The sequence below is a fragment of the Pipistrellus kuhlii genome, unplaced genomic scaffold (assembly GCF_014108245.1).
Source record: "Pipistrellus kuhlii isolate mPipKuh1 unplaced genomic scaffold, mPipKuh1.p scaffold_m20_p_3, whole genome shotgun sequence".
Taxonomy (NCBI): domain Eukaryota; kingdom Metazoa; phylum Chordata; class Mammalia; order Chiroptera; family Vespertilionidae; genus Pipistrellus; species Pipistrellus kuhlii.
In genome coordinates, this window is record NW_023425529.1 from 44570974 (window position 1) to 44598627 (window position 27654).

At 50.1% G+C, this 27654-nt stretch overlaps 2 protein-coding genes across 4 annotated transcripts in view; both read right to left on the minus strand.

Annotated features, from left to right (window-relative positions):
* The window catches only part of LOC118728375 (keratin, type II cytoskeletal 72), a 97068-nt gene that overhangs the window by 44542 nt on the left and 24872 nt on the right, over positions 1-27654 (minus strand). The gene's annotated exons all lie outside the window — the stretch shown is intronic.
* LOC118728388 (keratin, type II cytoskeletal 71) lies at positions 1073-26863 on the minus strand. Of its 3 annotated transcripts, none has more exons than XM_045588018.1 (9): positions 26135-26656; positions 7051-7265; positions 6282-6342; positions 5719-5814; positions 5196-5360; positions 4905-5030; positions 3404-3624; positions 2675-2709; positions 1073-1882 (listed from the first exon to the last, which is right to left on the minus strand). In XM_045588018.1, exons 1-9 carry the CDS (start codon positions 26603-26605, stop codon positions 1671-1673), a joined length of 1602 nt encoding a protein of 533 aa, XP_045443974.1. In that variant the 5' UTR covers positions 26606-26656; the 3' UTR covers positions 1073-1670. The 3 variants fall into 3 exon arrangements, with proteins under 3 accessions (XP_045443974.1, XP_036310759.1, XP_036310757.1); XM_036454866.2 differs by lacking the exon at positions 26135-26656 and adding an exon at positions 9538-10111; XM_036454864.2 differs by lacking the exons at positions 1073-1882; positions 2675-2709; positions 3404-3624; ... (3 more) ...; positions 6282-6342; positions 7051-7265 and adding exons at positions 16249-18245; positions 18707-18741; positions 19129-19349; ... (3 more) ...; positions 24438-24498; positions 25318-25532 and having other exon boundaries at positions 26135-26863.

Sequence of the window (27654 nt, forward strand, 5' to 3'; positions counted from 1 at the left end):
ACACACAAGCTCGCGCGTGTGCACGCACACACATACATGCATGCACATGCTGCACACATACACACACACACACACACACACACACACATGAGCGCAGACACCAGGCCTCTCCTTATCTCCAGGAAAGCAAACTTGTTTCTGGGTCTTAATCTACCCTCTTTCTTCCATCCATACCTGAAGAACAGTGATGTTTACTTCCAGGTTGAGGGCAGCCACGAGACTCTGGCTGAAGGTCACCTTGTGGGTGGTGGAGGGTTGGATTCTGGCTCAGTGACCTTGCTGTAAGCTCCAGCCACCACTATGAAGTTCTATCTGCCAACCCAGCCAACCCAGCCCACCCAGCCTTCCTCCAATTTTTCCACCTCAATCTTCAGAAGCCTCTAGGGCCCCAAGGATCTCCCAGCTGAAGTTTGTGGGCTCGTGCTGGCCACTGGGAACCTGCCCACCTGTCCTCCTCATCTTCTTCCTCACCACAGGGCAGGACTGGCCACCACCACAGTGATTTCAGGGTGAACAGGTGTTTGGGGAGGTGCCAACGACAGTCACTGAAAATCACAGCCTGCCCGAACCCCAACTCACTCCACCTCAGGTTCTAAAATCTTGTTTCCTGTCTTAACTTTTCAGCAGAGGGTGTGCCCCCCACCCCACTCTACCCTCCAGGAGGCCAGGCCTCTGAACAGAGAGGAAAGGGTTGAACAGATGCAGATTCCTGTCTGCCAACCCCCCATCCTCCCTTCTAGGGAAGACCCAGTTCTTAGAAAGAGGACCAGTTCTGCCATTGGGCACCAACCAGGTGGCACACATCCTACCCATGTGACTACTTCTTCCCCAACAAACCCTCCCCCACCTTCCAAACTCTGTGCCATGTCCCGCTCCCTGCAGCCCAGTGGTGTTAGCAGCCCTCCTGCCATGTCTGCTCTGGGAGGTGCTTCTGTTCCCACTCTACAGGGAAATTAACCTAGTGTGATATGTGTTCTGTGTGTCCCTATGTGTCTGTGGAGTGTGTGGGGCCTGCTCGTGTGAGCATCCCTCAGGGAGTCGGTGTACACAGCAATCCTCAGAGAGACCACCATCAGATTGTGCTGTTTATTGAGGATGTGGTAGGTGGGCCTGTGGGAAGAAAGAAGTGAATGGGCCTCCTCTTCTCTGCTGCCGGACGCAGAGAGTGAAGAGAGACGCTGCACTGTGCTTGGTTTCATTCAGAATGAGTTGCGAGTCTGAGCGGGTAAGGTGGGGACTTGGCCTCTCGGTTGTTTGTCCTTTAGTCCTCCCTTTCTTGGACAGAGAGCCAGCTCCTAGCGTAGTCAGGATTTGGGATAAAGGCCCCAGTGTGAGAGGGGCCTTGGTCTGAGATCCAGAGCCCAGACAGAGTAGTTGGAGGCTGAGCCAGAGCCTGGAGCCAGGGGCTGAGCTGATGGCATGGCTGGGGGACCACAGCCAAGGATACCGGGCGTATGCAGGAGGAATTTCACAAGGTTAGTCACCCACACCTGTCCAGGCTCCGGAAGACACAGGTTGGGAGAAGTGAGGTGGCCAAGGCCAGAGGCTGGGGTACAAGAGCAGGGCCAGCAGGTGGGGGCAGGGCTGACAGTGGGCTGGGCAGAGCAGATGTGGGAGCCAGAGCCCCTGCTGGGGACACAGGGGTGGCAGGAGGGCATCAGCAGCCCTCTCTACCGACTGGCTTTCTTGGAGGGGGCGCTCAGGCTGGAGCCTTTCCCCAGGGTATCCTTGTAGTCGCTGGCGCTGCCCCGGCTCCGGGCATCCCCGCCACGGACGCTGCACACTCCAGAGATACAGCTGCCGCTGCTGGCCACGTAGCCGCCACTGACGGAGCTGGGCCGAAAGCCATAGCCACCGCTGCCACTGGTGCTGCTGATGATGGCTGCAGGGGAAGAGCCGGTCAGTACCCCTCGGCCAGAGCGGGGGGGCACCTCTTGGAGCAGTGGGTTGGGTGGGGGCTCTGATCACATCTGACCCTTCCCTGGGGGCGTGGGAAATATCTCCGAGACAGGTTCGCCCATATCCTGCCCTTGGCTTGCCCAGCTATACCCACTCTGGCTGCTTCTTAACTCTCAGAAGCCCATATTTTTGGTCCAGACACCAATATATCCACCTGTCACTCTGGACACTACCCTCTGCCCTTTCTATTAACCTTTTTTGCTAAATTTCCCATCCTCCAATCTCTCCTCTCTGCTAACTGTCCCTCAGATGCAATCTTTCAAAGCTCCGGTTTAACACTGTCAGCCTCACTGAGAAACCCAGAGACCTAGCACTGTCGGCTGGACCTCCAAGGTCCCCGTTCACTAATTCCAGCCCCTCTAAGTCCCTAGTCCAGGTCTGATCACAACTTGCAGATGTGGCTCCCCAAGCCTCACCTACACCCATATTTATTTTCTTGCGACATGTCCTTTGTTTCCCCATCTTAGTGGCATGCCTCCCTGTTCCTAGCTGCCAGCCCTCGGGGACAGTAGATGGAGTGAAAAGGAGGAAGGAGCTCTGGGCGGGGAGTCAGGAGGCCTGGTTTCTGGCCATGCCTCTGCTATCTAGCTCTGTAATCTCGGGCAAAGGTTTTCCCTCTCTGGGTCTTAGATTGCTCATCAACACACAGGTGTGACTAAGCCCCTTTCCGGTCTGCAGATTCTGCAATTTTAGGTCCAAACATACAAGTACTTACAGATGCTGACAGGGGAGGGATATTCTCCCGACATCCTATTAGGGAGAAAGATAAAATGAGAGCATGCAACCATACAACCCACGATCTATTAACCTCAGAGCTGGTGCCTCCACTGGCCTGATGTGGGTTTCTAAGCCCTATGGGCACCTATGGACATTCCAGATCTTCTTTGGCACAAGCAGAGCCAAAGAAGTTGGGGAACTGCCCCTGAATATTTGTGGTAACCAGGCAGCAACCCAAGTCAAAAAGTGGTTCATGTGAGGTGCACATGTGGGGGTGGTAGGCACACTTCCCAAGGGCCAGGGCTAGTACTGAGTCTTTCCGTCTCCCAAGAGCATCGGGGAAGCCAGAATGGAACAACTTCTATAAGCTCATCTTGTACCTAGACAGGTAAGGAGCATTAAACAAGAAGACCTAACATAGTAGTGAGTTGTTGTTGTTTTGTTTTGTTTTGTTTTTCTTTGTTTTGTTAGGGAGAAGTGGGGGGGGGGGGGCGGTAATACCAGGGAGGTTGTGAGGGTTGGATGAGTTCATCCACAGAGCACAGTGCCTGGTATGAAGTAAGTACTCACGCCCATGTAGGGCTTGTTAATAACTATTACTATTATAACTACTCCATCATCAAAGCCCCTTCACTCCCCAAGAACTGATCTTTTCTGGGTTCTGATGTGTTAGGCTTTCTCCTGAGGTCCTCCCCAAACCCTTTCCCGCCAAGCACACCCCCCTCACCGGCACTCCTCGCTCTCCAGCAGCTTGCGGTAGGTGGCGATCTCCATGTCCAGGGCCAGCTTCAGGCTCATGAGCTCCTGGTACTCACGCAGCATCCGGGCCAGCTCCTCCTTGCCCTGGTGCAGGGCAGCCTCCAGCTCATCAAGCTTGGCTCGGGCATCCTTCAGGGCATTGTCCCCCCGCTGCTCAGCATCGGCGATGGCCGTCTCCAGGTTGGAAGCCTAAATAGGGAATTGGAGACGTTGAAAGACTGAAAGGGGTCATTAGAAGCACTTACATCCAATACCACTCATTCTTTGAGATTCCAAGCAGAGATGCCCACCTCCAGCCTTCACACCTCCTGCTCCTCTTCTAGTCTGGGCCCCTCCTGGCATCAGCCAGTCCTTCCTCAGCTCTATCTCCACTCCCCTGTGTTTAGACATTGGTGGTGATAACAAATAGAGTGCCTCCTGCCCTCCTGAGATGATGGCTAATTGACCACCACTTCAGATGAATGCAAAAACCTTTACTTTGGCCAAGGACACAAAATGAGTGAGAGTCACATTGGCTTTCTGCTCCTGAGTTGTTTTAAGTCTGGAATATGGTGTTACAGCTACAATGACAGTGCCTGACCAGGTGTGTGGGACCACAGTGAGGGGACAGGGAAGGACCAACTCCTATTTCCCAAGTGCTTACCATCTGCCTGGCACAACACTTAGCCCTTTATCCACCTTTAATAACGTAAGCTTATCTAGTCCTTATCACACCCTCTACAGTGAGGACAAGTGACTTGCCCAATGTCACAGAGCTCCTAAGTGTTAAAGCTTATCGGAGAGTGGGAAGAGCACTGGACTAGGAGTCAGGAGACTTTGGCTTAGATCACAGGTCTGCCGCTTACCAGCAGTGTAACCTGCTTAACCTCTCTGAGCCTCAGTTTATAGAAAATACTGTTGTTATTATTTTGTACCTGCATCTTGTCTTGCCACCTCCTAAAGCAGAGGCTGCAGCCTATATGCCAGGCACCATACTAGATGTTGGAAAAACAATAGGGAACAAAACAGCCAGCTCTCTGCCTCCGTTAGTCCAGTAGAAGAGATGGACAGGTGTAATTATAGAAGTGTGACAACTTCAGGAAAAGCACTAGTACCAAGACAGCACATTGATTAGGACAGGGGGACAGGGCGCCTGGCACCACACTCAGCCTGGGGGATGAGAGAATGCTTCCTGAGGGTGGGGGTTTCAAAATAGAGGTCCTTGGCTGAGTAGGTATTTAGCCTTTTTTGTGGCCAAAAACCTACTCAGCCAAGGACCTCTATTTTGGAACCTGAGTGCCTAGTCACTCAGATGCCAGGAGGGGCCCAAGACATATAGGGATGTCTGCTCTAAATGTTTGAGGCAGCGACCTCATCTGGCCCCTTTCCTCTCATGGGTGGAGATTTTAGGAGGTTGCCAACTTCAGGCAACTCATCTCCCCTCCAATTGTGCCCACCCGCTCCAAGCCACAGGCAACCTGACCCCTCACCTGTTTCTTCACATTCTCAATCTCTGAGCGGATTCTCTGGATGAGCCGGGTGAGGTCCGAGATTTCATTCTTGGTGTTTTTCAGGTCATCCCCATGCCGCCCAGCTGCCAGCTGCAGTTCCTGGAACTGGGGACCCCAGAACACAGAGTCAAGGATGAGCATGGTAAACACGATGTGGGAGCACCTGATGTCTCGGGTTGGTGATGTCACGGGGCAGGGCACACTGAACACTTGACTGGACACTTCCCAGCCCTCATGCTTGCTGGGGTTGCCCTCTCAGGCCCAGCTCACCTTGGTCTGGTACAGGGCCTCAGCCTCGGCCTTGCTCTTGTGGGCAATCTCCTCGTATTGGGCCCGAACCTCGTCTATGATGCTGTCCAGGTTCAGGTCCCGGTTGTTGTCCATGGACAGGATGACAGACATGTCACTGATGTGGGACTGGATCTGAGTGATCTCCTGCAGGGAAACAAAGATAGTCTCAGGACTTGACTGTCAAAGGCCTAAACCTTTCCCAAGGAAGGTGAGAAAATCCCGGTGATGTCAAACATGAGGTTCCCAACCAAGTCTGTTGCTCCCTGGGCTTGGCGAGTTCCCTCTGGGCCCCAGATTCCTGCCACCATAGAGCCAGTACTGTGTCCAGTTCCTTCTCACCCGGAAGGTGGAGATTGAGGAGCCTCTCAGGGCCAAGGTCAGCAATGAATGACTAACCAGGGAACCTCCTTGAGAGCGAGGGCCTCCTTGCCTCTCCCAGCCCCCAAAATAGAGTTTTACCCACTGCCTGCCTCAGAGGAATAGAGTGGAGAGACAGACTCACGGCTTCAAAGAGACACTTGAAGAACTTGATCTCCTGGTCCATGGAGTCCACCTTGGCCTGCAGTTCCACCTTATTGGCATAAGCTGCGTCCACGTCCTGAAAGATGCCCCAGCCACCCCCTGGTCACTGCCAGTGTACCCGCAGAGGCAACAACTGCCCCAGCCTGGGTGGCCTGCACAGGTGAGTGGCCCCTTCTTTTCCTTGAGGGGCCCATGGGAAAGGAGAGGAAGGAGCACCCTGAAACTCTTCCCCATCAGCAGGGATAGCCACCCCTAAAGGAAGGAGGCCCCAGCAAGGCTGTTGTCCATCATCTGTGTGATGTATGAGCAGACCCTGAGGCTGCAGGGGGAACCTGTGTGTCTCCCTTGGCTGCTCTTCACTATGGACAGACCCACCCATCATCCTCCTGCCTTTGTATTCTCTTTTCTGAGTAGTTTTTCATCTTGGTTCCCTGCCTTCTCCTCACTGTTTCTGAATCAGCTCACTTTCTCTGAGAGCAGAGCACACTGCAGGCTCTCCGGGTTCCAGGCAGCCTCCTGGACTCAGGGTCCGCCTCCACTCACCTTCTTGAGCAGCACAAACTCATTCTCTGCAGCTGTCCGCCTGTTGATTTCTTCCTCATACCTGTGGAAATGCCAGGGCTTGGTTGGTTAATATGTCTCACTGAGGAACCTCATTTGCCCAGGGAAGACCCTGAATAAGGGGTAGTGTGCTTGTCAGAGGGCACAGGTGCTTAGGGGCTGTGGAGTAACTGGACCAGAGGGGCCAGCCAGGCAATCAAGGCTTCCTGAGGGAGGGGACCTGGTAACCAAGTTTGGAAGAAGGAAATTGTTAAAGATTCAGCTTCAAAAATTAAGAAAGAGCATGTAGAGTGAATATCCTGTGGGAAATCTCAGAGGAAGCAAGAAGCAATCATCTCCCTCGATATTTAAATAAGCCTTACAAGTGAATGGGAGGGTTTTTGAAGTTACTCCTCATATCAGTTTTGGGAGGTCGATGGGCTTAATCCCCTTTAACCAATGAGGACACAGAAGCTTGGGGAAACATAGTGGTTACCCAAGGTTTCCCTCACCCTAGAGCTGGAGTTAATCCTCTGACCACTGTCCAACTAACTAAGCTGGACATTTGTCCCAAGTGTCAGGCCAGGAGCTGGAGGGGCAGAGAGCAAGTTCTGGAGTTTTGTTCTGGAGGGTGATTCTGCTTCATGTGCAGATGGCACTGCCTCTCACCTCCAAAAACTTTAAGCTGGGGTAGCTGCCAGGGCCCCAAGGGCAGGATGCGTTCAGAGGGACAGGGCAGCTGTCGAGCTGCAGGGGACTCTCTCTTGCTCACCTCTTCTTGTAGTCCTCCACCACATCCCGCACGTTCCTCAGCTCCGAGTCCAGCCTCACCCTGTCCCCTGACAGTGTCTCCAGCTGCTTCCGCAAGTTGCTGATGTAGCCCTCCAGGATGGGCTCCAGGTTGTTCTTGCAGTTGTTCAGGTCCAGCTGCTGCAGCAGGTCCCACTTGGTCTCCAGCACCTGGTTCTGCTGCTCCAGGAACCGCACCTGGAACACAAAGCCCAGAAACTGTTGAGCCCCACAGAAACAGTCACACCTGTCACTCACAGAGCACTGTGCAAAGCTCTCTAGCCCTCACAACAGCTGCATGAGATGGGTGAGTCCTTAACTGTATTTAGTGGAGAGGAAACTGAGGTGTAGGGTTTACTAGTAGCCTCTTTCCAAGATCTGATGGTTAATAATTGGTGGAGCCCAGGACTAAACCCAGACATGGGTCCCATAACTCATGCATCTAGTCACTCAGAACCCACAGTGGCCAAATCATCACAGGACAGGGATGTGCCTGAAGGTGCCAGGACAGTCAGGCTGGATCCAGTTTTAGGAAGGTTGACCTCTCTGAAGATTGGTCTGCTGTTTACTTTATAACACATCAAGCTCAGCAAGACTCAGTGGCCCAAGAGCTTCCGTTATTCTAAACTCTTGAGAGGCCCAGCTCTACTGGGCTCACAGCCACTTCCTCCTCCCTTTGTCCTGCTCCTCAGAACCATTTTCCCAATGGACAGAGGGGGCTCCTGCTGCCACCATGGCCACACTGGGCCAGGACCCTGACCAGAGGGGTGGACCTGCATATGCCTCTCTTATTTGGTTTGGGGGAAGGGAAAGGAGCACTACTCTTTAAATGAGGTTGAATCTCTAAAGTCAGAAACACAGGACTTTGAGAAACGGTCTGGGACTCAGTGTTAGGATGGGTTAGCCACCAAACAGCTTGCCTCCAGCAGGTCAGCCGCATTTGGTTTGGACTGACCAGTCTTGACTTTTTCATGTATACCCATAAGGCCGAGCACTAACCATAGAGTAAGCCCTACACCTAGGACACCATAATACATATCTGGATCTCTGATAGGATGTACTACTTTCTCTGTATTTTTCTGGAGACTAAAATGGTTTGGGAACTGCCCAGGCTTTTGAGCCTATTTTTTTCTCACCCCAGTCAGACAACTTTTGATCATAGAAATGACTGTCTTTGTGTTTGTCTTTCTTTCCACTTCTCCAGAGTTCATCCTTTAATGGTGTTTGACCAGCCCAGCCAACGTTCAGTTCACCCCCATCCCCCAGCCCCATATCTCAGAACACCTTGATCTTCCAAATGACTTAGAGAAGTAAGAAGCCACAGAAGTGGTATTGGCCCCTTAGGTGAGCAGAGGCAGCAGGGAATCCTTCTCTGAGCAGGAGATGAGAGTTGCAAGGAGTTGGAGGTGTGAGGGTGTAGGTAGGCTCTGGTGGCTGTTGACCATCTCAACCATTGGCTTTGTCCTGGGCTGACCTGTCCTTGGTGTGTCACTGTGATGTAGCTAACATAGCCCTCCAGTCACAAGTAATTGATTTGGAAGCAGGAGGCTGAGTGTCCAGCCCCACCTTCTCTCCCTCAGATGACCTTGGGCATGGACTTCATCTCCATGCTTTTGCTGACTCATAAAATGGGAGCAATAATTTCTTATCTACCAAAAGTCAGGGGCCTGTCTGGACTGGATGATCCCTTGAGGTCTCTTCCAGCCCTTTGATGCTCTTCTTCCCCCTCACTCTCCGGAGATTAAAATGATAGTAACAATAGCAACCACTGTGAGTATTTAGTACGTGTCAGGCACTGTGCCAAGATCTTCCCATGCATTTTCTTTATAAACCTGACAATGACCCCAAAAGGTAAGTATTGTCTCCATTGTAGAGACGAGAAAACAGAGGCACCGACAGGACAAACAACTTTCCCCAAGCATACAACTGGTAAGCGATGGGCCAGGGTGGAAGCCAGGTCTGACTTTCCCAGTGCACTATTCTGCCTTGAGAAAGGCCTCAGCCTACTAAGCAGAGTCATCGTGAATGGCCAGCCCTGATGCTCCTGAGCTTCAGTCAAACAACTAGTGCACGAGATCAGCTGGCTATGGATGGGAGGCCAGTTTTCCTGGTTACTCTGGGACAGATTCCTTCTCCGTGGGTCATTTTCCGCACACAATTTGCATAGACCCAGGCTTAGCAATGGTACCAATCTAGTCCTTGAGAGTTAGAAGCAAGATTATTCCAGACTCTCCTGCCACTAGCCCTGATAAGCCCCTGCCAGTAGAGATTGACCTGCCTCTGTCTTTTCTGGGGAAAGACTACAGAAGGAACCTTATACAAGTCACACTGATATTATCGATAGAAAATACCTGTCTTGTCCACAGTGAATGCCTCTCCATCCTTAATCTCAATTTCTCATGCTGTAACCAAAGCTCACATTCCAAGAAGAGACACTGCCTACTGGTTCCCCAGGTCCTAGCAGACCCACCTTGTCGATGAAAGAGGCAAACTTGTTGTTCAGCGCCTTGATCTGTTCCCGCTCCTGGGCGCGCACTTTCTGGATCTCAGGGTCCAGCTCCACGTTGAGGGGGGCCAGGAGGCTCTCATTGACAGTGACCTGGTGGATGCCTCCAGGCGGGCACACAGTTGGGCACACAGGTCCTAAGGCCACACTGCCAAACATGCTGCCAGCAAAACCACTGGCCCGGCCCCGGCCAAATCCATAGGCCCCTGTTCGCCCGTTGCCACTGGTCACGTTGTAGGAGATGCCCCGGGAGCCCCCCAGGCTATAGAGACTCCGGCTGCCAAAGCCCCCGCTGAGCCCTTTGCCCCCTGCCCGGAAGGAGGGTGAGCTACCCCCTGAGAGCACAGCGGAGCAGCCGCTGAAGCCCCCCTTGGCGGCAGCTCCAGACTTGCAGGTGAACTGGCGGCTCATGCTGCTGATGGAAGCGGAACGCAGACTCAGGAGGGAGGAAGGCAAAATCCCACACGGGTTCCACAGGTTGCTGCGAGGACCAACAAGTGCTCTTCCTTATATGTGCTTGGCACTGGGGCTTGTGGATGGGCAGTCAAGAACTTAATTCGTGGGTTTGGCGTGCCTGGGAGCAAGAAGTCATTTTCTCTATGCTGAGCTAGAAACCAAGCCCTCCCCACCTCTGAGACAACATGAAACCTTCAAAGTGCTGGGCTTGCAAGCCTTGCTCATATAATTTGGGTCTTATCTAATTAACCTGTTGTCATAGGGCAATTTGCCACAGGCCCAGCCTCTCCAGGGGGATGTTGCTGGCCCTTTATCCCTATCCTGATTCATCTCTGGGTTGTGGGCTTCCTCTCAGGGACTCAGGAGGGTGGGAAGAGATGAGCTGCTCTGGACAGAGCAGGCAGGCCACAGGGTAGATAGAATATGTGGGGACTCCAGCCATAGCAGTGTCCTCCTCTTTCCCAAAAAGGGGCAACCCATTCAGGCAGGCACCCTTCTCCCACGCATCCTGGAGGCACAACCCACCCATGGCCTCTTCTCCTAACCCACAGAGACAGCAGTTCTCTCTGCTGGGCTCTTGGGGTGGAGTGAGCCCTCTCCCCTGCATGAGACATGAGCAGCCCAGGCCACAGTCAGCCATGGACACAGGGGGGCCATGTGCTTCTGCAAGTTCCCCAGAGAAAGAGTGTCCACACTTTACGTCTCTCAAACTCCCGCAATGAGGCAAGCAACAATTGATGTCTAGTCCTTCAAGCACTAGACAGAAAGAGGAAGAGGAAAGGAGGATGGAGTTGGGGAAGGTGGCCGAGAAATTCAGGGAGTCATCTGGAAGGAGAAATAGGAGGACAAAGAGAGGCTCGCTCAGAGCCTGGAGGTTTCAAGGGGGACAGGTCCCATTTGACCATTTGTCTTCCCTTTGATGTGTAGGACAGGAACCTGTGCTTAGAGTTCAAATAGAAGAAACTGCTGTCAATGTGAGACTGAACTGCTGCATCTCCCCAGACCCAAGGGAGCCAGGAATACAGTCTTGCAGGGGGTGGAAGGGATGGGGCGGGGGCAGTGCAGGCCTCCTGAAGAAGGTGACCCAATGAGCATGGTGCCATGCTGCTCCAAATGGTCCTGTGGTCCCTGTGATCCCTGTCCTACATTCTGCCTGCTGCCTCTATCCTGTGTCCCCGGCTCTGGGGTGGTCTTGGTTCTTCCACGTGACTGCATTGCTGCTGTGGCCCCTTTTCTTCCCCCTGGAGATTGCCCTTGCCCAGAGATCCCTGCTGGGCCCTGTGACTTCTGGCTGGCAGTGGCCACAGGAGGGAGGATAATTTGGAGACAGGCTGAAGTGAGATTCTCTCTCACTTTGCCTAGGGGTTAACCTGGAATCCCTTTCTCTTACCATTTTGTCTTCATGGCTCTTATTGAAACCATCAGAATTTCTATTTCCTGCCTTCTCTCTCCATCCCTCCTCATCACTCCTCTCCATCTTCTACCCATCCTTCCCCATCTCTTTTTCCACCTCTCCTTTTATTGCTCCCCCAGGGGTCTTCCTGAGTCAGCATAGCCCAGGTCTGCACTCTCCTCCTCTCCCTCAGCCCTCAGCATGGTCTTGGTATGTGCTGGAAAGACAGTGACTCTGTGACAGCTGCCATGAAGTTCCTCTGAAGGCTGTGTCACATGTCATTTCAGTTTTTCTTTGTAAGGAAAGTAGAGGTTCTCCAGATCAGAGACCATCTACAATATTCCTCCCTCCCTTCCTCCACCCCATTCTTATGTTCCCCCTTTGCTAAACCTCTGTTGAGCCAAGTCTCTTGGTTTGATCCACTCGTCAAATATTTACTAGCACTTACCAAGTGCTGAGGGGGGGCGATGCAAAGTACCCTGCCCTCAAAGATTTGGTTTCTGCATCCCTCCAAATACTGTGTTCCTGGGAAAAGCATCTCATCAAGCTATTAACAAGTCATTAACACCTTATCATGAATTAATTAGATCCTGGTTGTTAGGTGAGAAACACCCGATGTTGTTGATGGGGATGATGATAGAACAGGAAGGAGGAGAGTTCTAGGCCACCCACAGGAAGGGTGGGCCTAGGTGGGGCTCCTGGGTTACCTGGTTTTTTGCTGGAGGGAAAGGGGAGGGACAGAAGGAAACCTGGGCAGGGCCACAGTTCGCTGAGGTTTCCAAGGCCTTAACTGAGATTTGGGGAGCCTCAGGGCAGAAGGAGACAGAGCCCCTTGCTTTGGGAGCCCTCTTGGGCTGGTGGTCAATGGGATCTACTGTATTTTAGCTTCATTGCCCTTCATGACTTTCCGGGGTTCTCCCAAATGCTAGGTGGCAATGAAATTCTGAGCGATGCTTGGCCAGGCATGGAAATCACTGAACTGCAGTTTAACTCATCTGTGAAACAGTGGATGGGAGTGTGTCTGAGCTACCAGGATCATCTAGTTTGAACAAGGGAAATTTTAAATTACATATTAAATAAATTGTGTTTTGTATGTCTTTTGGTTTCATAGGCAAAATGTTTTATTTGGTTCACACAATTTGTAACTTAGAAATTTTATTTCTACCTCTATGGTGATGATCACTTTGCCACATTTGTTGTGATCCCTTGGCCCCAATAGGGACCCACTTGCATCCCCTCAGTCTTCTGGGGTCTGAGAAGCCTCCAGAAAAGTCTTGAAAAGTGCTGGGCAAGAACATTTAGTCATTTAGTCCATTCAGTAATGGCTGAGTAGAAGAAAAGGGAATGCACAGAAGAGAGGCAAGACCTGAGGACACTAAGTCCACAAAGGCTGCCCAAAGGAAAGGGTTTGAATCCGAGTCCTTTACAGGGAGAAGGTGTGGGTGGACGGGCAGAGAGGAAATGTGAGTATGGCCCAGGCTGGCAAGAGGAAGGGTATTGAGGAAAAGGGCCCTTTGGGCTGAAGTCATCATAAGATTGAAGGTTGACCATGGTGGGGAGGGTCCCTTGGTCCCAAGCAGTACATGGGATGGGGCAAGTGGGAGGGGACCACTGAGGGCTTGTGAGCCAGGCAGAGTCTGAGCCACACGTGTTCGAGGAAGCAGAATCTAACTGCTGTGTGGGTAGGAGCAGTGGGGGTGGGGAGAGGCTGGAGGTGCCGAGAGTGGCAGGTGGTGCTCTAAGGAAATAATTGACTCCAAAATTAGAGAGAATGAGCTGGGCGATTTGGATGACATCAGCTCAGGCCCTGCCAGCCCTCCTCAGCACACAGACCCAGGAAAGGAGCATGCTGTATGTGAACACCCACAAACCCCCTCCTTGTGCCCCCACATCCTCCTGGAGCTGCAGGCAGGCAGGGTGCTCAGCCCCACACCAGCTGGAGAGAGCACAGTCCCTGGGGGACGTGGCCACAATCAGAGCCACTCATCTAGGGGCAGGACAGCTCTTCAGCAGGTTGGCAGCTGGCAAGGCCAAACGTGTGCTCACCCCAGAGGAGCCAGGATATAAGGGACAGAGGAGTGCTGTCCTGCCAGGCACTCAGCTCTGCTCCCATGCTGCAGTGTGGCTGCCAGAGGTGCCCTCCAAAGCAGCCGGCCCCTCGCTCAGCTCTGAGGCTGGAAGCACCTCCTTTGAGCTTTGCTGGCCATCTCCTTCCTCCGTTCTCACTCCAAGCCTCTGGCAAAGTGTATACCCTTAAGGGTTCTGACCACTGGGCCTGCCGCGTGACCAAGGGAAGGTCTCGCAACTCCCTAAACCTCTGTTTTCACATCTCTAAAAAGGGGTATACTAATACCTATTCCACCTACTCCCCAAGGAGGATGGCAGGCAGCTTGTAAATAATGATGATGATGATGATGATGATGATGATGATGATGATAGTAGTAGTAGCTAACACACAGTGTGAGCTCTGCCAGGCGCTGCTCTGAGCACTTCACCTAGATTAGCTCATTTAATTCTCACAACAGCCCTATGAGGCAGGTAGTGTTATTATCCCCATTTTACAGATGAAGATACTGAGGCATAGGAAGTTAAGTAACTTACCCAAGGTCGCACAGTTAGTGAGTAGCTGAACTAGGGTTCAACCCAGGCAGCCTGCCTGCAATGTGTACTATTAGTCTCCACACCATCCTGGCTTCCTCACATACAAATGCCCAGTGCAGGTACCTGTCCAATTCCAGGTGCATATGCTCAACTCTAGCCTCCCACAAGCTCCAGTTCTGATTTCCTGTTGTCCTTCCTACATCTGCACCACAGTGTGGAAAACTGAGTTCACGCTTCCTATCCCACATGAGCTCTGTCATGAGATGCGTGCTCATGGCCATCCTCGCAGGTGCTCTCCGCCCTCAGGAAGTCACCTGTCCTCTTTTGCCCCAGCTCCTCTGTATCTATCACCACTGCCATGGCCCAGGATGCACCCGATCCTCTCTCCCTCTGGAATTCAGGCAGTAGCCTCTTGGGCAGTCCTCCCCTGTCTGTCCATCTGACCCTCATCCTGCAGGTCTATTCTGACTTCTCCCAGCTGACAGATGCCCCAACATGTTGGAGTGCGTGTGTGGATACAAATCTATATTGGTTGGACCTGAACATGGACATGAGCAGAATACCAGTTGTTAAATACTTTCTTTCTTTTTATAAAAATATATTTTATTGATTTTTTACAGAGAGGAAGAGAGAGGGATAGAGAGTTAGAAACAGTGATGAGAGAGAATCATCGATCAACTGCCTCTTGCACACCCCCTACTGGGGATGTGCCCACAACCAAGGTACATGCCCTTGACGGGAATCGAACCTGGGACCTTTCATTTCACAGGCCGACCCTCTATCCATTGAGCTAAACTGGTTTCGCCAATTGTTAAATATTTTCAATATCTTCTATAAACATGAACTGGTGAGACAATGAGCACATGTCTATGCATGTGTATACAGGCTTCTGATGACCATCGACCTGACAATGGGCCCCATCTTAAATTAGCTATTGTTTGCAGACCTCCATATTTCCATTCTTCTCTACTAATGGCAAACAAGCAAGAGCAAATTGTCTTGTTTTCACTATATTCATTTTCAATAATAGTCATGAAGGGATGTGGTGAAACACAGCTGGTGATCAAGTAAGGGAATCAGAGTCATCCATTCATTCAACATCTCTGAGTACATAAGAGCAGGAAAGGTTCTGACTAGTTGGGTCTGTAAGAATATCCTTCCAAATGGTAGAAGGATGGACAAACTGACTTCTTAACATCACTCAATTCAGCCTGGGGGTCCAGAAAGCCTTCCAGGAGAAGGAGTGTCTCAAAGAAGCAATAAATGTCTGGGCAATAAAAGATGTAAATGACAATCCATGTACAGGGACTGTGTGAGCATGAACATCACTCAGCCAGATGACCCCACCCCTAACTGGAAACTTCACTGGAGGTCTCCATAGAACAAGTGAACCAGATACTTACCCTCCTAGACAGTATGGGTACTCCCTCACTTCCCTGGACTGCTCTCCAACCCAAGCTCCCTCACACCTCTGTTTCTTCTAGTCTCTGCCTTGCATGCTGAAGCTTGACCTATGGAACTGAAGTTGGTCACCACTGGGCATGCTTTCCCCTTTTGGATTTCAAAAACATCCCCAAACTGAATCCTAAATCAATAACATGGTCACCACTGTACACTTCTCAGGATCTTAGACCCCAGATGATAAAGAATCTCCCCATTTCTGATGGAAGTAAGCTGCAACCAGGAGAACTGCCCCTCTGCCATCCTCCATGTCCCAGCACAGGACACATTATCTCTCTCCCCCAAGATCATATCCACGTAACATCTGGGTCCTTCACTGTGCATTCAGGCCTGGGCATAGCACTCGGGCCTCACAATTCAGGGGTCAGAAGCGTGTCTGCATTACGGCCCTGGAAGAGGCAATTTCATGGATGCTCATGGATTCCACTAAAGCCTATTTCAAGAAGTGGATCCCATCTACTCTACTACACCCAGCCCCTCTTACTGGGTCACTGGGAATTTGGCCTTTTGTGAAAGGCAGAGCATCAGTACTAGGAAGGACTTTAGGATATCTGGTCCTGGAGTTCATGACCCAGGGAGTCCATTAATGGGCTTTGGATTGGGGGGGGCGGGGAGGAGGAGGCTGTAAACTTCTGAACATGTAGACATAATTCTGTATACTTTCTAAGGGAAAAGGTCCATAGCTTTCATCAAATCTCAAAGGGGTCATGACCCATCAGGTTAAGAACCACTGATTTGCTCTGAGCATAGCAGGTGACTGGCTAGTGGCCAAATTGCAATAGAACCCCCATAACTCCCAGTACACTCACTGTTCTAAAAACCCACAGAGATGACCCAAAAACATCAAAGAGAGGCATTTGGGCAGAAAGCCCACCAGACTCCTGGGATCTTGTCCTTCCCAAGGTTCATTGCATCCTGGGACACACAGAAGAGGACCTCCTTAATACTTGGAAAGCACAATGAAGTCAATGGAGGCAGCAGCTTAGGACCAGAGGCCTTGTGCTTACTAGGCCCCATCCCTGTTGCCCTGAGCGGTGTTGGGGCAACAACTGCATGCATGCTCATAACACTAGACAAATAAGAAAGCTGACTAACAGGCTGAATTCTTCCAGCCAAATCTGAGGAACTTGGAAACTCAATCAACCCCATTACTGACATCAAGAAATCTGAGCCCTCCCACCCCTCGCCAAAACAAGCTCACAACACTCAAACCTACTGCAATGGAGTAATGTAAGTTCTCTCTCCAGGAATCTATGTGTCTACCTTTTTGGTTATTTGATTAAACTCTCCTCTTCCTCCAGGAAGTCTTCCTTGCTTAGCTCATCCATTCTGATCACTTCTCAGCATTGCTGCATGGGACTGCCATTCCCTGATTTGTACAAGTGTGTGGTTTTGCATGTGCGTCTATATCTTCTATCAGCCTGACCTCACCTCCAGAGAAGGCTGTTCTGGTTTGCCTCTAGCCTCCCAGAAGGTTTGTGCACATGTGCTAGGTGGGGTACATTATCATTATGGGGTGGGCAATTTGGAGAGATTGACACACTGGCAGGAGTGCAGCTCTGACATTAATCGAGGGCAATTTATTGAATATACAGCAGACATTCAAGAGCCCTGACTCATACAAAGGAGGAACTGGGTGTTGCCATTCTTAGACATATTTACATCAAAGGCCATAGCTTCTGGGTTGGGAGGTACCATCAGAAACAGATCAAGCTTCCCTCGCCAACTTACAACTCACAACTCATAGCAAGAAGAACTGAGTCAGAAACTACTGTAGGACAGCCCAGAGAGAAGACCAAACACAAATCACAGTCCTTAACAAAAAGAATAATGAATTTGACATTCCCTTTGTTAAACAGGCAGTGTTGTGCCATGGAAATAACACAGATCCTGAGGTCAGCCTGACCTGGCTCATCTCCAGAGCCTGACACTTAGTGAGTAGATGGGGGCAAGTTCTGCAGCCTCTCAGAGAATGAGTCTTCTCATCTGTCCCAAGGATGCTTATTGCATCTTGCAAGAGGGATGAGAATGAAAGGCATGTAGGGAGCTTGGCATGTAGTAGGTTCTTGACATGTGGAAGTAGCTATTACTGATAATAAAGGTAGAGGGTAGGTGGTGGGTGGCAGAAGATCCCCAATTCTCCTTCACTTGGCCCCGTGACTATGGGCACAGCTGCTGTCTGAGACTATACAAATTTTCTCCTAAATAATGAAGTGGTTCTGCAAAGACCTTTCTCACTCCCTCCCCCTCCTCCATCCTATGCCTCTCCTGACTCTCCTCTCTCTGAGAGATGATCAGAGCTAAGACCAGGAAGATAATTCTAGCTAAGACCCCCACCAGTTGAAGGCAGCGAAGAATACAAGAAGTCACAAAGTGTACATAGGACCTGAGGAAACAGGGAGGTAACAGTTCTATTCAGAATTTGACGGTAAGACAAGCCATGATATGATGGCCCAGGGTTCTAGGTCTTAATGTAGAGAGTTGGGGGTGTGGCAATTGTCTTCAGGCAGGGCATGGGCAACGGCATTTCTTCTCTGAGGTGCTGAAGCAAGAGGCCATGTGGCTCATCGAGTGTCTTTCCTGGCTGGGGTACTGACTGGGACGCTCTTGCCTTGAGAGTCCTTGGGGTCTGCCCCTGGTGCCTCTCTGGTCCTGGTCTGCTCGCTCCAGGTGCTGCCAGAGCTTCCCGCCACACTGCTGGCACCAAGGGTGGTACTGGCGGAGGAGCCAAGGTGGTAGCTGCTTGCACTGCTGATGATAGCTGAGGAGGCAGAGACAAGAGTGGGAAAGGAGGGCAGCAGAGTCCATCAGCAACTGAGCCATCCCCCTTAGTCCCACAGCAATCCTCAGCATCAAGAAACACCATAAAGATAAAGAGAGACCCTCTGGTGAGCCCAGTGTGCTCTGAGGTAAGGACCACTCAGGACAGACCCTCCTGGAGAGTCTAGAACCACTGGCTCCAAAGGCCATATTCTCAACTCTTTCTCTCAATGATGATGCCCAGGGGAGAGCTAGAAAGGACATGGGGTGGGCATTACTTCATTCACTATCTCCATAGGACAAAGGGGGACTAGGTTTCCTTTGAAGCCAGAGAAGTTTCACAAGACATTTCCAGAAACTCCCAGGTAGGAGGAAACAGTGAGTGGAGAAGGAAGATCACCTTATCCCCGCCTTTCCATCCAACCAGAATCCCCACCCAACCCATCTCACAGGGATACTCACAGATGCTGACAGAGGATGGATTCTCACCAGACATTCTGAAGGACAGAAAGTTAGAGGAGAAAACCTCAGGGGTATGTCTAGATTCAGCTAAGCCTTAGCGGGTTTCTGCTTTTATGTGTATATTGTTTTAATTCATCCGTATAACAACCCACAAGATGCAGCTCCTAATCCTCATTTGATAGATGAGAAAATAGAGACCTAGGGACAGTAAATGATTTACCAGAACCAAAGAGCTGTAAGTGGCAAAGCTAGCAATTAAACCCAGGCCTCTCTGACCCCACTAGCTCTTTTCACAGCACCACCAACCACCTGTGCTTCATGGCTCACACCTGACCCTCCCTTACAGGAAGCTTCCAAACGGCCCTCAGCCTAGCCAAGAGCCACCCACAGCCCCTTTTCTCCTGGCACCTTTGCCCCCTCACCGGCACTCCTCGCCCTCCAGCAGCTTGCGATAGGTGGCGATCTCCATGTCCAGGGCCAGCTTCAGACTCATGAGCTCCTGGTACTCACGAAGCATCCGGGCCAGCTCCTCCTTGCCCTGGTGCAGGGCAGCCTCCAGCTCGTCAAGCTTGGCCCAGGCATCCTTCAGGGCACTGTCCCCCTTCTGCTCAGCATTGGCAATGGCCATCTCCAGATTGGCACACTGAAGGGCAAAGAACAGGGAGATCATCAGTACACAAAATAATTTTTAGATCTTAAAGGTTTGGTAGCAAAACCTCCTCACTTTTCAGATGAGGCCCAAGTGACAAAAGAGAATAGCTGCAGAGCCAACAACAAAAGCCGGGTCTCCCCTATTTTCTGTCGCAGATGGATATTTAAAGTTGTTGTGAAAAGTTGTCAGAGTGGTTGCCTTTCAGGAATGCAAGCAGAGACTTCGATGTTTGAAAAGTTGTCTAACGCCTGGGGTTGGAGCCACCAATGGCTGTAGGTTCCAAGTGTGCCAGGTCCAGAGAATCGAGCTGAGAGCCAGCCAGGATACCTCTAAGGATACGATAGCCAAGTACCATGCCATTGTGATAGGATTTCTGCTTGTAGGACAGCTCTCATCGGAAACCCTTTCTACCATTTAGCAATAAGAGTACTCTGTGAGGATGGTCTGTCACTCTAGATGATCCCCAGATCTGGCCTGAAATCAGGCCATGGCCCCAGAAACTGGGCTCTGATGGACATCTGGCAGCCCTGTGATGACAGGTGCTAACAAAGGAGGAACACTCCGTGGAGCCTGTGCCTGGTGTGGAAGGAAGTGAGGTGTGGGGAGGAGAGTGGGCTCTGGTCTTTCGGTTTGGCAAGTCTGTCACTATCAGAGTTGACCTGGTTTTCTGTGGAGAATAGCAAATCATTGTTTGTTCTCTGTGGAGAACACAGGAAGGATTTTCCACCCCTTAAAATCATCTTCCCACTGACAGTGCTTAAGGTTTGCTGCTTCCAGGTAAGACAGGATCCCTCTTGTGAAATAGAAATGGCTTTGGCATAGGGTAGGGGACCCGGAGGGCTTCATTTGCTGTCAATCTCACTCAGCCACCAAGGCCTGTCTCACCCCGAGGGGCCCTGATGCACACCCACACATCCCACATGTATTGAGTGCCTAGTGGGAGGAAGAGGCATGGGGGCTGCCCTCAGAGGGTCATACTTGGAGGGGACATGGGCCAGGTTCATTGCACACAGAAAAAATCTGAGAAAGAAGGAAAAAGAAAGAGAAAACATGGATTTTAATCCTGGATCTATTAATAACCAGCTGGGGCCCTGGCTGTCAGCACAGTTGGCTAGAGTTGTCATCCTGATATGACAAAGTTGTAGACTTGATCCCTAGTCAGAGCACATAAAAATCAACCAATGAATGCATAAATAAATAGAATAGCAAATCATTGTTCTCTCTCGCAAAGCAATCAATAAAATAAAATAAAATAAAATAAAATAAAAATAATCAGTTGAGGATCCAGGATAAGTCACTTCTCTCTCCAGCTCAGGAATCAAATGAAATAAACTCAAGGCCCCTCCAAATTCTGAGCAGGTGCCTGCTCTGACTGTGGGTGGGAAGGAGGGACTGTGGATGGCTGAGGGGCTCCTAAGCCCTGGTGGGCCCAGGTTGGGGAGATTTGATTTTTATTGAAGGGTGCGCTCCAATTTCTCCACTGCAGAGGGTCAGACTGACCCTGGTGTTCTCTGTGGGGTTGCTGCCCACCTGCTTCCTCACATTGACAACCTCACAGCGGATCCTCTGCACAAGCCGGTTCAGCTCTGACATCTCGTTCTTGGTCTTCTTAAGGTCATCACCGTGCCGTCCCGCTGCCAGCTGCAGCTCCTGGATCTGGTTTCCCAGAGATAGGAAGTTGGTGATAAGATAGGACTTCTCAACCCATTAAAAGTAGGAGAAGGGTCCCGAGTAAACATTTCCATCCCTGAAACGAGCCAGGAGATGTGACTTCAGAAGGTGATGGAGACAGGACCTGAGCATCCTTCTAGCTGTTTGGTGACGGTTCTGACTGAGAAGTCCACCTGCTTCTCTGAGCAGAACCTGTTTGCTGGGCCTACCCCCCCTTCTCACCACCCTGCATACAGTCTTGGGTTGGATAAAGGAAAGAGGCAGCTCATATTATTTATTAAGCACTTCCAAAATATAAGAAGAGCTCTGACTCTTTCCACTCATTTAATACTTCTATGTAGAGGCATCTTTTAAAGGCTAAGTTCTGTTCAGGTACTGGGGATACAGCTGTAAACAGGATAGAAGAGAGGTCTCTGCCCCCATGAACCATACATTGTCCTACAGCCCTTTCTTGTAGATAGGAAGCCGAGGCAGCACATATGCTTGGGGTGATGTGATTTGGGGCTCAGGATTTGTAGCTCAAATCTTTCCCTTTCCCTTTGGCCAGTTCTTCAGAGAAGAGCAGCTGAAGTGGCTATGGATGGAGACAAGTGAACCTGCATCCTTGCTGTTCTTGGGCTTTAATGACTGTAGAAGGGAGTGCTAAAGCTGATAGGAGTGAGTGCTGAGAGCCCCGGGAAGGCTCTTCTCAGTGACAGCCTCAAAGCATTTTACTCCAAAGCAGAGCTCCTCTTACCTAGAAAGCACCTAGCACTCTCCTTTCTTCTCTTGGCAGCCCTCCTTCACTGAACAGAAAAGAGCTCCCGGCCTTTTTGCTTTCTGCCACCACCACAGTGGTTGACAAGAATGAGCACCTCATGAAAGGCAGCACAAAGAGAGCCAAGAAGAAAGTGGGTGCTCTATTTTCTAAGAAAAATTGGTATGATGTGAAAGCACCAGATATATTCAATATAAGAATATTGGAAAAACACTAGTCACAAGAACTCAAGGAACCAAAATCGCATCTGATGGTGTCAAGGGTCATGTTTTTGAAGTGACACTAGCTGATCTGCAGAATTGTGGAACTGTATTTAGAAAACTAAAGCCATGCAAAGATGCCTCTACATAGAAGTATTTATGCGGATGTTCAGGACAAAAACTGCCTGACCAATTTCCACAGAATGGCTCTTATCCATGACAAAATGTGCTCCCTGGTCAATAAATGTCAGGCCATGACTGAAGTTCATGTTGATGTCAAGACTACCAGTGAGTATTCGCTTCATCTATTCTGTGTTGGTTTTACTAAAAACAACAATCAGATTAGGAAAACCTATTTTTCTCAGGATCAACAGGTCCACCAAATTTGGAAGAAGATGATGGAATTCATGGCCCAGGAGGTGCAAAAGACTAAAAAAAGTGGTCAGTTAATTTGAGATAGCATTGGAAAAGACAGAAAAGACTTGACAATCTATTTATCCATTCCATGATGTCTTTGTTAGAAAGTCAAATTCTGAAGAAGCCCAAGTTTGGATTGTGAAAACTCATGGAGCTTCATGGGGAAGGCAGAGTTCTGGAAAAGCTATTGGGGATGAGCCAGATGTTAAAGTTGATTGAGCTGATAGACATAAGTTCCCCCTCCAAGAATCTACTTAAAATTCAGACTTATAATGTAACAAATAAAAAATCCTATTCATTATTTTTTTTAAAGAAATAAAAGAGTTCTAGGCTTCCTCTTCTTCTCTGCCCACCCCAGTTCACCCATATACACTGTGCCTTATATCTGTTACTCTCCTTCTGCTCCGTGACATGTTCTACCTCCTGGAAATACCTTTGTTTTATAACAAGAACACCTCACTTTTTTTATTCCACCAGAGGATCACCTATCCTCTATTGGATATTCCCATCCATACCATTTTTAAAAATTATCTTTGACAATGGTCTCTGCCAGTTATTCTTTTTGGGTAGAATGTCGCTAAGCCATTGGTAATAACCTTTTTTTTTTTTTTTTTTTTTTTTTTCATTCAGCACATCTCCAAAGGTATTTTTCCCATTCACTGGTGGAGTTGTACCTTCCCAAGAAAGAAGGGGCTGGTGGAAAAGGGAGATTCCCACCCCAGTGCCCACCTTGCTCTGATACAAGGCCTCAGCCTCGGCTTTGCTCTTCAGGGCAATCTTTTCATACTGGGTGCGGACCTCAGCAATGATGCTGTCCAAGTTCAGGTCCCGGTTGTTGTCCATGGACAGGATGATGGAGGTCTCACTGGCGTGAGTCTGGATCTGGGCTATCTCCTAAGTTGGGAAGTGAGGACAGAGTCAGGGTCCCCCAACTTCTCTCCTGTGCTCATCAGTCTCTGGGCCTGCAGCCCTGGCAGAATGGGCTAAGGTGGAGGCAGGAAGAGATCTGTCTGTGGAGCTGAGGGAGAAGGCTCACAGGAGCAGGAAACCCCCTGCCCTCCTGCCCCCCCTCCCACACCCAGGCAACAGGTAGTGAGAGTCATTTCTTGAGTCTGTAAATCATAAATCCTATGATTTACAGACACAAGAAATTATGCTTTAGCAGAACTTCATGGGGTCATTTTTTTCTGCCTGTGAGCAAGGTCACTTTCAAGGCTCAGATGAGATTTTCTCCTGTGTCTATGGGCTCTAGGGACCAGGATTCTACACTGTCATAGTCTCCCAGTGCAGGGTTTTGCACTCTTCCATCAAAACAGCCTTCATGCTGTTTATCCTAAAACCCTCCTATTGGCATCTTCCTGGAAGAGCCAGGTGATATTCTCAGCTGGAGAGAGGTAGGATGGGGAAGAAGAGGAGTGTCCTTACCTCATCATACAGACACTTGAGGAACCTAATGTCTTTTTCCAGAGAGTCCACTTTGGCCTGGAGCTCCACCTTGACCATGTAGGCTGCATCTGCATCCTGCCAAGAGGCACCAAAGCCATTTGTCAATATAACCTCCTTCCCATCAGCTGTCTTGTCCCTGACCAAAGCTATCTGATTTCCTGTATTTTTTCCCACAAAGGAAAGCACATTGATGAATACAATCACTCAATATTGCTTTTCTCTCAGACTCACTGAATCTTTGGGAATAGGGAAAGGAGAATGAGGCCTACTCAATCTCTGCTATACCTGGAGAAAAACAAAAGCCCAGGGAGGTGGAGTGAGTTTCTTCAAGTCACACAGAAAGGCTGAACTGAACCAAAGTTTCCCAGTTCCCAGACCAGAATTGTCTCCTGTTTGACCCTGTCCATTTCCTGGATGCATGCCCTGTTTCTTCAATTTGCTGGAGACCAGAACTATGACTCCATCCCCATTCAGGCACCAGCCTCTCCCCAGGAGGCCTGGGTTGAAGTCCTGAGCAGAGCTGGTTAGAAGGAAAGAGAAGGAGAGAGAAGGAAAGAGAAGGAGAGAGGAGACTCTTCTCTCTCTTACCTTCTTGAGCACCACAAACTCATTCTCAGCTGCTGTGCACCGATTAATCTCCACCTCATACCTGTGGGCCAGGAAAGAAGATAGAAGAAACCTCAGTCCAAATAGCCAAGTAGCCTTGTCTTCCCTCTGATCGAGCAAGTGCTCAGGATATAGAGTCCCCACAAGATCTAAAGGTGAGCAGTGCGGAAGCTGGTGGTGGCAGTGCTATGTCCCTGAATACCTCATCTACATTTCACTTGCTGGAAAACATTCAGGTATGTCAGAAACTGACCATTGTCCCCACTAGTAGAAAGGTGTGGACAAGGAACCTGGAAGGCTGTTTAATCTTGGAAGCTCTGAAAGGTCAGAGTCAACCACTCACTGTATAGTTGAAACAATGGTAGCTGAAGCTACTTCCACCTATCAGTCTTTTATGTAAATCCTTGCTGATTGGTTATTACTGGAATTGCCTGCTTCTATGAGTGGATCCCAAACCTTAATAAAAGGGGTAGCAAAGGCTGGAAGGGGGTAATCCTCCCACTAGAGTTGGGCTCCCACCTGGCCCTCAATATTGCCAAATTAATATTTTCTAGTCTCTTTCATTTGTGTGTGGCCTCCTCCAGAACCCAAACCCTGAACCTGAACCCTGAACCATGCTGGACATGAAAGGGGTTCTCACACAGGTGTCTATTAGGCTCCCCAAACTGGCCACTGAACCAGTCAGAGAATCAATGAGCATAGGAACTTTTCCTATCAACCAGATAGGAAGTTATCAAACAGGGTCTTTCCCCCACAACCAGAGAAGGGGTATGAGCCATGACCCTTCCTTCCTAAAGTGGCTCAAAAAATTGACTGAGCCCAGGAGCTTCTGTGAACATGATCTTTGGTGGTACCTGCTCACCTCTTCTTGTAGTCCTCCACCAGGACCTGCATGCTCTTCAGCTCTGAGTCCAGCCTCACCCTGTCCCCTAACAGCATCTCCAGATGCTTCCGCTGGGTGCTGATGTAACCCTCCAGGATGGGCTCCAGGTTCTTCTGACGATTGCTCAGATCCAGCTGCTGTAACAACTCCCACTTGGTCTCCAGCACCTGGTTCTGCTGTTCCAGGAACCTCACCTACAACCATAATAAATGCTATTATGCCCCATGGACATATACCATTGACTCCCCAGGTTATATAGATTTTTTTCTAAAGTCATTTGACTCAAGTCCTGACTCTACTCATGGAATTCCACATAAACTAGACCCTTTGCGTGTTCATTCCACAACCTTCTGTACAAAATCAGTCACTGAAAAAGGTGAGTCCATAGCTTTCTTCTGTCACCTGAGCCAGCACCCTGGAGCTGCTCTTCCTTGTTTCTTCTGTACCATGAGTCCTTCCTCTGAATAATTCTGAGTCTGTTAACCCCTTTTCTTCTTTAAAGAGCTGGAGGTTCATCTTCCATCCTTTAGAAAATGATCACTTCTTTCTCAAGGTTTCTAAATGGCTACCCTTATCCAATTTCCCACCCTTCTCTGTAAAATACCCAAAGAGGGCAACACATTCATTTATTTCTTTGTGCTACCCAGATTCCAGGCCTATTCTCTGTGTTATGATCAGGGAGTCCTTCTTGAGGCCCACCTGCAACCTTTTAATTTGCAATGTCCTGTCCACCCCCAGGCAGCAGGAACCACTCATATCTTACTCGACTGTCTTATCCTCCTCCTGTGAGACCTACCTTATCAATGAAGGAGGCAAACTTGTTGTTCAGCACCTTGATCTGTTCCCGCTCCTGGGCACGTACTTTCTGGATCTTGGGGTCCAGCTCCACATTGAGGGGTGCCAGGAGGCTCTTGTTGACAGTGACTTGGTGGATGCCACCAGGTAGGCACATGGAAGGGCACACAGGCCCCAGGGCAACACTACTGAACATGCTGCCAGCAAAGCCAGGGGCCCGGCCTCTTCCATACCCAGAGCCAGGGCAGAAGCTGTAACCTCCGGTCTGAACATCACCACCAGCCATGTGGAGGGAACTACACCGATCCCCTCTGAGATTGTAGAGGCTCCGACTTCCGAAGCCGGCCCCAGCTCCTTTGCCAGCTCTGCGGTGAGAAGCCACACTGCCCACAGCCTTCCTCAGCACTACTGCCGAGTACCCACTGAAGCCACCCTTGTCACCATCAGACGTGATGCTCAGTTGCCGACTCATGATGGGAGAGAGGGAGTTGACAGAGTTGGAGAACAGCAGTCACCAACTGATAGAGGGACGCCCACAGCACTGGCTCCTTTTATCCTGTCAAGCCCTGGACACCGGAAAAGGGCGTCTCTCCACCATATCCTTTTCTCCAGCTAAAGGGCCAGGGGCCATGGGCAATTTGTGGAACAGATATAGCCAAGCCCTTTGCTGCAACAAAGCACCTCTGATAGCAAGAGGAATATGCTGCCCTTGCAGACAGGAGGGGTCTAATCAGACATTTATCTGTACTCCTAATTAGGGACCTGGAGAGTTATCCCCTTCACAGATCTCCTACCTTCACTTTTCCAGTGCTGCCTCCCTCTAGCTTATCTATTACCAAGCAGCAGGGGAAATGCCTGGCTTTTTTCCAAGAGGGCTCATCCCAAACCCCCAGAGGCCCCATCTCCCTATAAGCTGGTCTTATTGAGGAGCTGGGATGTCCATGCAGGGGATGAAGAGACTGGAAAAGAATATGGTGGGTCTTCAAGATCTGGACCCAAGAAAGAAATCCCAGGGTCTACTCTCTGGGTCACTCTAAGGACCACAGCTGTCCAGCATTGAACAGAAACCAAGGAAATAGTGGAAATGGCTGTATGGCCTCCAGCAGCGGTGCTGTCTGGGGCTTTCTATCCTGGGCAGGGCCTGGGTAGTGGTGACTTGGATGTTGCCTTTTCAATAGTGAGAACCTTTCCAGGGAACTGGCGGTTCCTGCAGCTGATATTTTTTCTCCTGGGCAGGGTGATCTTTCCGTCCTAGGAGGTCGGGCCATAGAGCAGCCTCAGGAGCTGGGACATTCGCTCTTCTCTCTCTGGGGATAACATCTGCCCTCACACTCCCTAGGGAAACACTCCATGCCCAGTGCCAAGGTACAGAAGACCCTGAGGCTTACTCCTGGGTTCAGGATGGGCTATTCTGCCAGTTTCCTGATCATTTTAGGAAGCCATTCAATCATGGAACAGAAAGGCCAGTCCTTTATAATAAAGTTCAGGTAGTTCTGAGAAAGGGTGGTGGTAAATTAAAAA

Bases quoted from the DNA above. Each gene is read 5' to 3' on its own strand.
- LOC118728388 (XM_045588018.1), bottom strand. From the start codon at position 26,605: ATGAGTCGGCAACTGAGCATCACGTCTGATGGTGACAAGGGTGGCTTC. The intron at 5,031-5,195 runs GTGAGCTGGGCC...TGGGGTCCCCAG, and splicing joins AGGCCCTGTACCAGACCAAG to TTCCAGGAACTGCAGCTGGC. The intron at 1,883-2,674 runs GTAAGTACTTGT...CTTCCCCTGCAG, and splicing joins TCCCTCCCCTGTCAGCATCT to CCATCATCAGCAGCACCAGT.